This window comes from Pectinophora gossypiella, chromosome Z, assembly GCF_024362695.1.
Source record: "Pectinophora gossypiella chromosome Z, ilPecGoss1.1, whole genome shotgun sequence".
Lineage (NCBI taxonomy): Eukaryota > Metazoa > Arthropoda > Insecta > Lepidoptera > Gelechiidae > Pectinophora > Pectinophora gossypiella.
Window position 1 is genome coordinate 26264554 of NC_065433.1, and position 14612 is coordinate 26279165.

The following is a 14612-nucleotide window of genomic DNA, read 5'->3' on the forward strand; positions in this document are numbered from 1 at the left end:
ACGGGAACGGTAGTTGGCGGGAAAAAACATTTGTATGAAAAAGTCAAATCTAAATAAAAGGAGAAACTGACTGACTCAGTGACTGACATATCAACGCATAGCCTGAACGGCTAAACGTAGGCATTTGAAATTTGGAAGGGACATAGCTTAGGTACCGTAGAGGTGCACTAAGAAAGGAATTCCCGGAATTCCCACGGGAACGGCAATTAGCGGGAAAATCCTTTTGTATGAAAAATCTAAACCGCTTAAGTTAGACGCTTGAAATTTGGCATGCAGGTACCTTAGTTAACTTAAAGCTTAGTTGCAACAGGATATTGCAAAATTCCCACAGAAACGGGCGTTAGCGGGAAAAAAACATTTGTATGAAAAAATCGAAACCGCGTAAGATAGATGTTTTCAATTCAATTAAATTATTTATTGCATTCCATGTAGTACAATGGTGTGTTACATAGGCATAGGAACTAAAACATGGACCCAGTAGGGCACAGCAACGTTGAAGGGAAGAGAGGAAGTGTGTATTAAAATTAAAACTCAATGAACAATCAATTAAAAAAAAAATCAATTCAATCAATTAATTCAATCTAGCATGCATGCATACCTTAGTAAATATAAAGTTTATTTTTGGCTTTATTTTGAAAAATGGGAGTTATTGGGAAAAAAATTGTATGAAAAAGTCTAAACTGCATAAGTATGCACTCCCACACACACAAAGATCTCTCTCTTATATAACACGCCACGCGGACGAAGTCGCGGGCAAAAGCTAGTATGTAATAAAATCGAAGCAAGTATGCGTACTAGGATTTTTCTGTTAGAGTACTTCGTGAAATGCAGAAATTTTCCAATTTCACTAAAGTATAAAACCCTTTATCTGTCTTGTACTAGTCTAATTATATTTATTAGCCTATTTAATACTTTATTTGCATAATCTTTGAAAAAATCTAATCTAATCTTAAGAAGTAAGAAGAGAAGAGAAAATCGAAGAGGGAGTGTAGAAAGTAAAGTAACCCATGACGTAATATAAACAGCACGATGAAACACAAAAAAGAATTCATACGATGAAAAAAAATACATAAATGTATAGCTGGCAGTTTGGCCATTACAGTAATAAGCGAAAATTCTAAATTCAAAATTAGAATTTCATTTGTTTATCTTATAAACGAAATGAATCACTGTTTTGAGACAAATGTGTGTTTAGGGTTGGAGTACATTTAGCGTTTAAAAACTAAAAATTGGCGCCTATCCTTAAACTTTTTGTTTTTTATTTCAATACTGTGACTTTGGGACGTCTGAAAAAAGTTTTTTTTTCTAAAACGTATGGATACTTCGCCCACAGAAGCCGCCCAAGTTGTGGCATTGCTGGATTCTGGCCTTAGTCAGCGTGTTGTGGCTGCAAGACTGCATCTAAGCCTGTCATCTGTTCATAGAGTCTATAAACGTTATCGGGAGACTGGTTTGTTCACGCGCCGTTCAGGATCTGGCAGGAATCGGGTCACTTCTGAGCGAGATGATCGATTTATTGTAACAACTTCTTTAAGAAATCGACGCCTTAACGCTTTTCAACTGCAGCAGCGGCTTCGTGTTGTACGAAGGGTGGCTGTAAGTGACTCTACAATTAGAAGAAGGTTGAAGGATCGTGGACTGGTACCACATAAGCCAGCAAATGGGCCGAAATTAACTGCAGACCATCGAAGAGCGCGCCTTAACTTTGCACGTGAGCACCTAAATTGGTCATACCTACAGTGGAGCAAAGTTCTCTTTTCTGATGAGTGTAAAATTATGCTGTATGGTAACGACGGAAGGAACAAGGTCTACAGAAGAGACGGAGAACGCTATGCACAATGCTGCATTGAAGAAAAGGTCAGCTATGGTGGCGGTTCGTGGACGGTTTGGGGAGGAATCAGCGCCGACGGTAAGACAGAGCTTGCTTTCGTGTCTGGGCCACGTCTGCCTGCACTAAACTGTCATCGGTACGTCGAAGAGTGTCTCGAGCCTCATGTGATGCCCTATGCCCATTTTATTGGCAACGGCTTCATATTCATGCACGACAATGCTAGGGTAGGGCTCACACCGCGGGCGTCGTACGAGATTATCTTAACGAAGTCGATATCTCTATTATGGAATGGCCAGCAAGAAGCCCGGACATGAATCCCATTGAACATCTGTGGGATGAATTAAAGAGACGAATTCGAGCAAGAGATCCTGCCCCAGAAACACTTAGCCAGCTGCAAGATGCAATCCAAGAGGAATGGGACAATATACCACAGCATGTGATCGTGACTCTCATCCGATCGATGCAGAACCGTATGGAAGCAGTAATTAGAGCTCGGGGAGGGAATACAAGTTATTAAATAAACGTTTTTTAGCTTTTTTTTCATTTACGTGTGTTGTTTTATCCATTTCCTTTATACTCCATACGGAATAAAAATGACTCATTTAACAAAATACGAAACCTATGAAAAATTCATTTAAATTTAGAACATTAACATTAAGATTTGTTAAGCTCATATTACTCACTATTAAACGACATTTAACATTTATTCCTAAATGTACACATTTTTCTGATAATCCTGACAAAACGTAAACTTGCAAGGTGTTTCGATTTTTTTGATGAGAAGTGTATATTTAATGTACTGGGGGGGGGGGGGGGGGGTTTAAAATGCCCACATCGAAGCAATTCTTCTAAAAAAGCAATATTGCTATTTGATGGCAAATGTCACAATAGAATGGTGCCGAGAGTTTGAATGTTAATCTATGGACGCAGCAAAACAAAATAATACGTCATTCAAGACAAAAATATTCACAGCTTATAAATTCATCCGTTGCGTATTGGCAAAGTGGTGTTATTAAATTAAGAAAATATGCGGAAATACAGGGTATCAGTGACATTGTAACGAATTCTGAAGGAGATGTTTCAGGTCATGATTCTGTGTTAATATGAAGTGGAATTTTCCGTCGGAACATACACATAAACTCACGCCCGTAATCCCTAATTGGGTGGGCAGAGCCACAAGTAATCAAAGACAACTTGCAGCCACTGTTGATACGAAGAAAAATCAAAATTCAATCAATTCAATCAATTTTCCGTTGGAAAATTATTGTATTTTTTTCTTTTTTTATTATTTTCAATTCTTTACTTTTGCTATACAAAATTCCACTTGATATTAACTCAGAATAATGAACTGAATCATCCCCCTGTCGGAAAAGTCATGTCACTAACACCGTCTTTCCTTACATTCACGCTTAGCAGGGTTTGGATATCGCAAAACATAGCATTATTATCTAGGAAAAAAATAGATTTATTTAACTACTGTCTAGAAAGCGGAGTCCATAGTTATAAACTATTTTAACGCACGATACAATTTTGGAAAAGGAAAAACTAATTTTTAAAATGAATTTATAGCCAATCAAATAAATAAAAAATACCGAAAAAATTTTTAAAGGAACACCAGAAGATTTGTGAAATTAGAGCCAATTAACAAAATCCGTTAAAATTTTGAAAAAATCGCAACGATAAGTCTTTCTGGTGTAAATTAATAGCCAATGAGAATGTGACATTATGTCAAAATTTTGAAAAAACGATTTCCGTTGGTAATTTTGGAGCCAATTAAGATTATCCGTCTTAATAAAGTCCTCCGCTTTTCAGATCGATCGGAGATTTTTGTACACCAACCGGTTACCTATAAGATATTTTAGACGATGACATCGGAAACAAAATCGTATCCATCCAAAGTCGTCTTGAGGGACCGGGCGCGACCATTAGTATTCCGAGCCCGTTGCGCGAGGAAGGCAGTTATATGGGAATATACAAACTTTTAATGTTGTCATAAGTGTATTATTGCCCTTGTTTTGGGAAGCTACGTCCTTCCAAAGGTGACAACGTAAATATTAGGGTTGAAGCCCTAGAAGATAAAGTTGAAGTGAAGTAGATAGGTACCTTCCTGCGCGAAAAAATTGGCATTCTCTTGTCTCTTATAAAAGCCTTTGCATTCCTTAGTGTTGGTCGTGTTGGTAGTGTTGATAGAACAAGCTTAAAAGATCAAAAAATAACCATTAAATTTGGCCTTCCAATACAAAAAGTAATAAACAAAATTTTAACAGATCAAAAACTCACATTAATGTTCAATCGTGTCTGTTGAGACATTATGCAACTATATGCACTAGTTATCATTAAAATAATTATTATGTTGAGTCCACATAATGAATTAGATAAGTACTATGGAAAGTCAATTAGCGAAAATTTGAGTTATACTTTTCTATGTTATTTATATACAGGGTGTGACACCGTAACGAAAACTGAGGGGGATGATTCAGCTCATGATTCTGAGTTAATATCAACTGGAATTTTCCGTTTGATATTCATTATTTTGCGTTTTATTTTAAATTATTGTCAATGCTATACCTATGTTTGCGATGGAAAATTTCACTTGATATCAACATAATCTTGGAGGGAATCATGTCTCAAAATGTTTGTTACGGTATCCCTAATACCCTTTATAATTTGTCTGGTATTAATGTAATTTGTTATGTTGTACAAGTAAACAATATGCTGCGTTTGGGCAGAGTTAAGTAGGTACACTACGGTGAAAATAAAGTGATGGAAACGCACGATTTTACGCACGAATAAAGATCCAATCTAAGAATCTTTACACACTGCGACTTTAAGCAGCGATAACGTCGCGAAGTGGCATCGATGTAAGCGTGCACATGTATCTATATTGTTTGTGTGGAAAAAATAGTCTATTATTCATTATGTTTATATATTTTTCTTCATTTATTTATATATTTATTTAATTTATTTATTGCTATTGCACCATCCCACGCTCCAATACATCGAATTCTTTCACCCTAAGGTTGTCTGGCAGAAATTGCTGTTTAACAATTTTTTAGTACGTGTACTGTATGTTATTTGTGCAATAAAATATTACTGATTGTAATGTGTTGTGTGATAAAGAGCATTTCGTCGTTGCCAATTTAAAAGCTCTTACGCGTCGTCCTCACCAAATTTCTTTTTTGTCAGGATCGAATAGTATTTTGCTCCTTATACATTCAGTACAAACTCTTATGTACGTAAATACCAATTATATTTTAATATTTTTTAACACAGTCATACAAAAAAATTAAGGCGGAAGCTTTTTTAATTTCTGTGAAATTGACCCGATTGCACATAACAGATTTCAAATTGGCAACGACGATTTGCAGTTTTGGTGTGTAGTGCGCCTAAAGCCAATAATTGCTTGTGTCATATCGGCTAGTGTAAAGGCATCCCAAAGCGTAATGTGACATTGAGCTTCTGATCTGTCAAAATTTTAATTACATTAAAATTTGTTCATACCTACTGATCATTTCAAACATCTTGAAGTTCCTGATTATTGAGAGAATAGAAAAACTATTATGACGCATCATCGGAGTTGTTTTGTGAAGAGAAACTTTTTATCATGTTGGTGAGTTGTAAGAGTTGGTGAGAATTGAAATTTCTGTTGTTTAGAAAAGGTAAAATTTGACAAACACCAATGTTATAAAGATTCGTAAAGTTACTAAACAAAAAATTGGTGAACATTTTGATGATGAAGAAGATTCAAATTTAAATCCCCGCTAGGAATCAGAAACTTCAAGAAGCTTCCATTTAGAATTTTTAACGTCACATGGAAGACACAAGAGGAGAACATTAGTAGCATCTGGGGAAGGACTAGAGAAGAAAGAAGACGAGTATATAGAACTTACGACATACCACTTCGTAATTTTAGAAGAAGAAAGAATCATGCAATCAGGTTATGTGTGCATGGGAATAGCAATAGAACAGAAAAGGCAACGGAAATCGCCGGGGACTCAATCTGACGTTTGCCGGTGCCTCTGACATGCTGACGGTACAAAATTGCAACGACTAAAACAGCACTGCATAGGTTTAAAATTACCTAAAATTGCTATTGAAGTATCAAAAGACAATATTCTAAAGCCAGTATTTCTCGATGCGATGCCTTAGTTGCATAATTACTTAGGCAGCGATTTTTACTAAATCGGAAAAGTATGTAGTACTTACTTACGAAAATAATTAATCGAAAACTCAAAAAATCTTGTCGAGGATCGTATCAAGCATTTGTCAAGTAACATCTTACCATAAACCACGACAAAACAACAAAAATATAGATGTGAAAAATATTGAAATTATTACGTACTAAATATACCATTACCATTTTGAAATGAAGCCCGAAGTTTACCGCGAAGGGTAAAGCAAAGGATACTAAGCCCATACATCTATGTCTTATGTATTTTTATGCTTGATGATAATTAATGAAATGACGATAAATGATGAAACCTAAGCCCCCACTCTCGGAGCAAACTCCTACTACGAAGCTCAAACGAATTAACTCAAAAGCCCGCATAAACTTTCAAGTTATGAATCGGCTTCTAGGTACACTTTGTTTATTCAATATTCCGATATAATAAAACTATCACAAAAGTTTTCCGACTAACTTATCATTAACCACAAAACACTACTTTGTATTATTCAGATTATTCAATGAAGAAAACAGCCACGTTGTTCACGTTCCCGCCAAAAAGCCAAACCCAAAGTCACTAAAGGATAAATAGAAACAAAAGAAAACTGATATTTGAAAAATAATACGTTCGAGTTAAACCTAAGAGTGGCATTGTAAAAGAAATCAGAATTTATGACAACCAACTTGTGGAATAAGTCAATAAACATAATAACAAGGCATGGAATCCACGAAGACCACAAATTATTTCAAAATCGGAACGTAAATTAAAGTTAGTTTTCGTAGTCGCGGTTTATAGCAAAATGTTACTGAATATCCTGTTTAAGTCGTCGCAGGTGCAGGGTAAACATCTATATTACACGTCTAGTTGGTCAACTTACTATATCGGTGGGGAGAAACCTGAAAACTCTCCCCACTATTATTGAATTGCCAGAAGAATGTGACAACGGCGGGATCAGCTGTCACTGTGCATTTGACGCGCATAGGCTCATCGATCTGTGCGCCAATCAGCATTGGAGACGTCTGTGTGCAGTACGGCATATCTGCCAATCAGAAAGCAGCATTTAAACTCAGTTGTCTAGTTATGTACAATTTTTTCATTTATTTAGTTTCGTCAAAACTTAAATTACAAACGTATTTACTCCTGTAATTTGGATAAAACTTAATATAATCTGATGGGCTACCTATCGGATTAGTGTTCGATTGTAGTTATCAGAAAGTTATAAAACAACACGTAAGTATACACAATTCTTAGCACCACCATCTGCTACTGGTTTAGTATTAGAGATTCCACCTATACGTAATAATAATATAAAAATAAGATTAACATGAAATAAGTTTTAATCAAGCTTCATTAATAATCGCACTTAGTTAAAAATAGAAATCATCACACTATATTACTTCAGGGTTTACGCAAAATGTAATACAAGCTACTCACATTGAACCCTGAGATAGACGGGGGAACTGAGCGTGTCTCCAATCTCGTTGACGACACGGCACGTGTAGACGCCGGAGTCGTGTCTGGTAACCTTCTGCAGCACCAAAGACTTGGTGCTGATGAACGCTGTGGCCGACGTCCGGTTGATGGGGAACCCCTGCCAAACATCAGTATACTGCTATTGTGTTACCTAGGTGACTGTAAAGTTTTAAAACAGGGTAGAAGATAATCTAGTCAAATGAGAAATTCTTTGTGAAACGTCTAAATACAACACTGTCAATCGTCGAACTCTTGATAAAGTTTATTTAAAAAAAATATATAATTTAAATAATTCAAATAAGGTAAATCAGAATCGGAGCGTACGCAATGCAACGTTATGTTACTGTAAAAGCTCGAACTGCAGTAAATCCTAAGATATTCTACTAAAACCTAAGATCTAATTCCTAATGGTAAATGTCCCAAAAGGTTTGCGATTCGAACTTTAACCACCATTCCGTAGGTAAATCTTAGGATTTAGATTATTGGCATGGTAAATGTTGATAAACAAGACTATGTATACTACCTTTATAATGCTATGTACCTGTTTTGTCTGTTCATTAAAGTAAATCATTATGAATTACCCATTGTTCTATTCCTAAAACCAACGTCTACCAGTTGACAGTGGTCTACTTAACCCAACCTAGCATAATATACTGAATTCGAAAGGCAGAACATCGAAAAAATCGTCATATTTTCAGAAATACTTACATTTACCAACTCATGTCGGTAAATCCTAAGACTTACACTTAAATCTTAAGATTTACCGTAGTTCGAGTTACAGTAACATATATACATCAATGCATCGACGTGCATGTTGTGATTATTAGAATGTACAATGAAGAAGTGTCAATGCTATAGGCACTATTAGACCCACAACATAATGATGTTGTGGGTCTAATAAAATAACTTCAATACTTAATTGATAACAAAATTGGGAAGCGCTGAAGACGCTTAGCTAATAAATTAGCTTTGCAATTAAAAGAGAATTGGTATCCAAAAATACGTAAATATGATCGAACTCGTAGGTTTTAAATTTTTCACCCTATCGCGTAAAAATACTTTTGATATTACAGAACATCAACCTAGTCAACGCAAACGATATCGATTGTGTAAAAAAGTAAAAGAATATCCATTATAATGGATATCGACAATCGACAATCGAGTATACTCGACAGATAGGAAAGAGCTTTCGCATGACCTACAAATGAATAAATCGAATCAATAGATGCAGACTTCCTAGGCTAGACGCACTTGGTAATTCTGTTCCAATGTGAAGCGGTGACCCAGCTGCATTGTTAACTTACAATGAAAGTAATATACAAGCAAGTTGATATCACAATGAATGCCATAAAATAGATGAATGTTTGAAATATTACGACAAAAACATTTGTTTTTGATGACGTGTTAAAATGTAGCATTATAGAAGAAGTATTTATAACGAATGCGGTTACTTACGATTACATAACGGTTTATAAAACGAATTAAAATGACAATAACAATATACATAATTAATTATAGCACTTTCCTAATCGAATAATAAAGTAGCCAAGACGAGATCATATCGATCGCAATGTTATAAAGTTATCAGATCTTATGAAGAGCCAAGCTTCTCACTCTACACGCCCTAACTATGCAAACCCTAGTTCAAAAGTCAGCACGCAATGTTCGCTTGCGCATCCTTTAAACGCCTAAAGCGTATGTAAGTGTGCAACAAACAGCTCTTAATATCCTGGACTTGTAAACCATCAATATAGTAAAAGTTGGAGATTTTTTATGATAATGCTCCATCTAGTAATGAAGCGCTTTCATATCAACCAACCTATGGCACAACCAACATATCTTTTCACTTCATTTAATATAATTGATATACATTATCTAGATTTGTCTTTATTCGGAGACGAAAGTTTCAAGTTTTAGAATTCTTTTGTTGTTTGTGTACTAATGCTAGATTACATCTTAAATTTCAGCCTTCTAAGATATCCCTCCGGACTTGTGGTCACACCAGGTTGTCACACCAGTATGACAAACAGGAATTTTTTTCTTGTTTGTCACACCGCTAACAATACAACACCTTACCCCTATCTACCTTACAATTATGATGATCGTTAGTCAGTATGTCAGTGCGGCAGTTAGTGAGTGTCAAAATCGGGGATAGCTCTTCATTTGAAACTTTAAAAACAAAAGCTCGATGAAAGGTTTCGATAAAAGGTAGGCAGTGTACAATTTGCTCGACTTGGCAGGGGCACTTTCGTGCCCCCAAGTAAACTCTGCTACCTGAACATCTCTTAACAACATGATTATTTGGGAAATAAAAGAGGTGTTAGTGACACCGTAACGAATATTGAGGGGGATGATTCAGCTCATGATTCTGAGTTAATATCAAGTGGAATTTTCCGTCGTAAAATTCGGTGCGGTGTCATTATCATCCAGGGCAGAACCCACTAAAACAATTATGAATAAGATAAAAAGTACACTCACGTTGTGGTACCAGCGGATGCGGTATTCTTTAGGGTTCGATTGTACGTTGCACTCGAAATAGACATCATCACCTTCCTTAATGTCTTGTGGCTTCAGAGTGGTCCCGAGTATCAGGTTCACCACAGGTTTGTCTATAAAATATTTTTTATTTTATTATCAAGACAATAAAATCTTGATATTTTTTATAACATACACTTAAAATATTTTTGATAATGTACACGGCGCGTTGCAAAGAGCTTTGCGATATTGCGATATCAACCCAACGAGGTTGACAACACATCTACATAAAAGCTATTATGCATTGCCTATTTTTGATTTTATTTATCTAAGCTATCCACGGGTACTTAATATGTCTTGTGAGAGGTTAAATACGTTTTGTGTGAATATAATTCAACCACTGACAAGTGACATAATATTATCGATGATGATTAGTGAATAAATACTTACAAACAACCAGCATACGCATGTTGTCTTCAAGGCCGTAGTTCAAGATGGTGTTTTCAGCTCGGCAGCGCATGGTGATACCGTCATCATCAGGTTCCGGGATCATAACGAGCTGGTTGAACGTGGTTGTCTCGTTGGAGTACTCGGTGACCTGTTGGGATGGTTCCGGAGGAAGAAGAAAGTCCTTGTGACCATTGGCCATTGGGTAGGGTGACCCATATACATACATAAACTCACGCCAACAGGTGGGTGCTCCAAGGTAACTTACAGCCGATATTGATGCGGAGTTCTAAGATATGATGACTCTTATGGTGACAGGTGAACACGAGCACGACATCTAGCTACCTCTAGGTGACACTCCTTTAGGTGACACAGCCAATGACGAATACCAGTAAGGACTTTCTTCAACCTCAACCTTCAAAACGAGTTCGGTAAAGTAGATATGCGAAAAATTATTTCTTCCCATACACATTTTACAGAAATTTTTTGAACGTCATTTTTTCCAATACAGTTTTTGAGCCTAATTTGAAAACTGAATTACTGACATTGTAATTTAACAATAAAGGTATTAAAAGTAAAAGTAGCCTAATAGTAACCAGATATTTAGAAAGTAACCACTTTAACTCGACAATAGCGAAATTAAGCAACAATAAATTATCTTCTTTACTTGTTAGTGTATAGTACACTGTGTACCATCTGTCTCTTATCAAAGTTTCAATTTCTTCATAAGACCTATCATCTATTAATGTAACTTCTTAGTCTGCCCTTTCCTTCTTCCCTTCTATCTCCTCTTCAATCATGTTCTTAATAAATCAGTCATACGTTGCCTCTTCTGTTTTCAATAGTTTTGTTGTGTAAGTTTCGTTTTTCTCTCGCTCTAGCACTTACAACTTACTCACTTCACCACCACCTCTCTCATTTCACCACCATTCCGCTCTGTCTCACCATGTTTCTAACACTTCTTCGTTACTAATATTTTCCATCCAACCGATTCTATGAATCCAAACTTCGGATACGTTCAGACTCTCTTTGTCTCTCTGTTTCATGGTCGAAACAACCATTTAGTACTAAGATCTTAGCTGATGTTTTCAATTCTGTAAATAAGTATAGTCTTCATAATAAAAATATTTCATTACCTCCATACATTAAATACATCAGGTATTATATTATCAACATGGACCCTGTAAGGGAACTTCTTCTTCTTGTCGTTTTGATGACATTCCGATTTTTTCAGCCCAGTACTTTGCCACTCCGACAGCATTTTCGGGCACTGCTAGGTACTGGTAGAGACGATTATAATACTTATTTACTCAGTAATAGCATTAAACATTATATAGTATACTTTTCCAGCAACTTTACGCTTTATCGAACTCCTCTTTGAGCCACGATAATCCTCTTCTACCTCTAATTCGTCTTCTACACCGTTCATTTAGTCTATCTTCCTCACATAAATTTTCATTATTTACCTCCAAGCTAATTCTTAACGTTTTCTTATTTTTATTTGAACTTTTTTTTACATACCCAGTGCTCTATGAGATAGATAACAACGCAATTTTTCCCTGTGTTTTTTCTTTACTATTTCAACTTTCTATTGTTACTTGTTGTTCTGCTAGCGAGTTTTCTTTTAAGGTTCTTTTATTTTTTAAACTATCTTAGGTTTTAACCATTTCTACAAAGAATAATGTAGTTCTTGTGTTAGTTATTATTAAGTCATTAATATTATTTTATCTCTTTTTTAATTTTTTAGCACAGTATTATCATTTTGCTGATATTAAAATAATTTCAGTTTTATTTCATTATAATTTTGCACTTGATATTTGTTACTTTTTATCTTATTGAGATCAAAAGATTCATGTTGAAATAAATTACGCTAAAACTAAACTAAATATAAAAAACATACTAAATAATTCAACACAAAGATATTAACTAAAATAGGATATAAAATTAAAAGCAATACATCTAAAGAAACAAAATCATCTTTTGCTATATGCCTAGAACTGTGAATTCTGGCATAAAAACAAGTAGAAGCTTATCTGAAAGAAGACAATGAACTTGGTAACGGGTTAAGTGGTTACGTACAAAAATAAGCAACGTTACCTCGATTGCGTTGTACAATATATCAATTATAATAACAATCAAAACTTGAGATTGATAATTTTAATATTGTCTGTGAAAATTACATTTTGGACCTAAATTTTATAAAACTAAAACCCTAACCTACCTGTCCCTTCTCATATTTCATATTGGCCCGGTACCAGGTGATCTGGGCGGCTGGTCGGCTGCCATACGAGATGCACACCAGGACCACCTCTCGGTCGGCCAGCATCTTCTTAGGTTTGTCCACAATCGCCACTGACGTTGGGCGTACTGTGGATGATAACGATGATATAGGTTTCATTTAAAAAAAAAAAAAACAAAAAAAAATAAGCCATCTTCAAAAATTGCAATTTGACATTTGCGCATACAAATGCGCAATGCCAACAAATGTCAATAAGCAATTTTGCTTTTTGGAACATTTTATGGCCCAGAAAAGAGGTGATACAAGTAACACTTCAGCAAGACTTAAATTAACTTCAATAGCAAGTATCAATATATTGAAACTACAATCACAATTCAAGTATTGTTTTGTTGAGCCGAAACATTAAAACATCATTCAAATTTACTATATTTCATTAACATCGATGAATTTAATAACTAATTAATCAATTTTCTTCCAGAGAACTCGATATTGAATGTCTAGACAAGTCGCTTGTGTCGCCGGAACGTGTTACTTCTGGGAATAGAAACAACATTGGTTCAAGTCAAGGTTGCTACCAATAAACTCGATATAATGATTTAACAGGTATAGGTAATTTAATAGATTGTTCTAATCGCTGTCAAATAATGACACTATATTGTAGTGTGATAATTTTGAGGTAAAATTGTGGTTCTGTGGTACACCAGCTTGCGTCTCAATCGGGGAGCGCCGGTTCAAACCGGACTTGCACCAATGAGTTATTAATTGACGTATCTTGAGTGCAGTTTTCACTAACACAGTTGGGTCGACCATTATAGACGGTGATACGTGTCTAACAGAAACGTCGGTGAGGTGTGGGTACTTGATTCATCTTGCGATGGATACCCGGATTGGGATGTCGTGAACTTACATGGAAGAGAGCTTTGTTCAGTAACAAGATTTGATAGGATATCGGTAGTTACTTACAAAGCATTTCGATCCTAGCAGATCGTTCGTAGGGGCTCTGCAGCCGGGTGTTGTTGGCCTGGCAACGCACGGTGGCATTGAGCCAGTTGCGTTTAGCGCCCCTCAGGGTCAGCTTGCTTATGATCGTGTTGCCTTCGGCTCTGTCTCGCTCGGTTTTCTCAATGGGCGTGGAGTCGATCACCCATGTTAGCATCGGTGAGGGGCGACCTGTGAAGATAATGCAAGTTAGTTCTGGAATGATACCGGCGCATAGTAGGCTCTTAGCGAAAATAAGTCGACCATGCCTTAGGGGTCGGCATAAGGGCCCTAAAGTGTTTGCTGACGCAAGTTGATTGGCCGTATTTCGTGTGAATATTGAGAAGACTTTTGACAGAGATGAATGGAAGCAGAATTCATGTTGGGCCGATCTCAATCGTGGGATAAGGGCAGGAGAATAATGAATTGATTGCCCGCTTTTATGGCCAGAGTAATCGGGTTATTGGAAGAGCTTAAATTAGATAAAAATCGATTGTACATTTTGACAATTAAAATAATTAGTCAAACTAATGTGTACGATATACACGCTCTTAAATATAAACCGAGAAGTAGTTACAGAGAGAAGTAGTTACTCTACAGACTTGTTTCCACCCCTAATAATTCCGTTTAATTACGTTGTAAATAAGAAAAGAGAGATCAGTCATAGCCGGTATGCAATAAAGCCGCAATTCGAGAGTGCATCTCTCGCTCGTTTCACGTTTGTGCTATAGGGTTAGCACAATAGCACAGACCAAAAGCAACAGTGATGCAATCACTTTCTGCTAAAATTGAAAAATTAACTTCATTTTTTTATAAAATTTTATAAAATGCAATATTGTCCGACAACGACAAACTACGCGGGATCGAAGTGAATGGTAATAAAGTTAATTTTCCGGTTTCACCAGAAAGTGCTCATCTCATCATTCTCACCGCTGCTCTAGGTACTCTTTAGTTTGATATTCTAAGGCTTTTTTAGTATGGGTTGGGAGATCAATGACCGATT

The 14612-nt window shown here is 36.0% G+C and overlaps 1 protein-coding gene across 1 annotated transcript in view; it reads right to left on the reverse strand.

Moving 5' to 3' along the window:
• Positions 1-14612, reverse strand: part of LOC126379766 (B-cell receptor CD22-like) — a 107520-nt gene that overhangs the window by 18293 nt on the left and 74615 nt on the right. The window contains exons 5-10 of the mRNA XM_050028584.1: positions 13595-13801; positions 12614-12759; positions 10396-10543; positions 9949-10079; positions 7432-7588; positions 6875-7036 (exon numbers count right to left, since the gene is read on the reverse strand). Of these exons, the coding sequence (XP_049884541.1) occupies positions 6875-7036; positions 7432-7588; positions 9949-10079; positions 10396-10543; positions 12614-12759; positions 13595-13801 (951 nt within the window). The remainder of the gene's footprint in view (positions 1-6874; positions 7037-7431; positions 7589-9948; positions 10080-10395; positions 10544-12613; positions 12760-13594; positions 13802-14612) is intronic.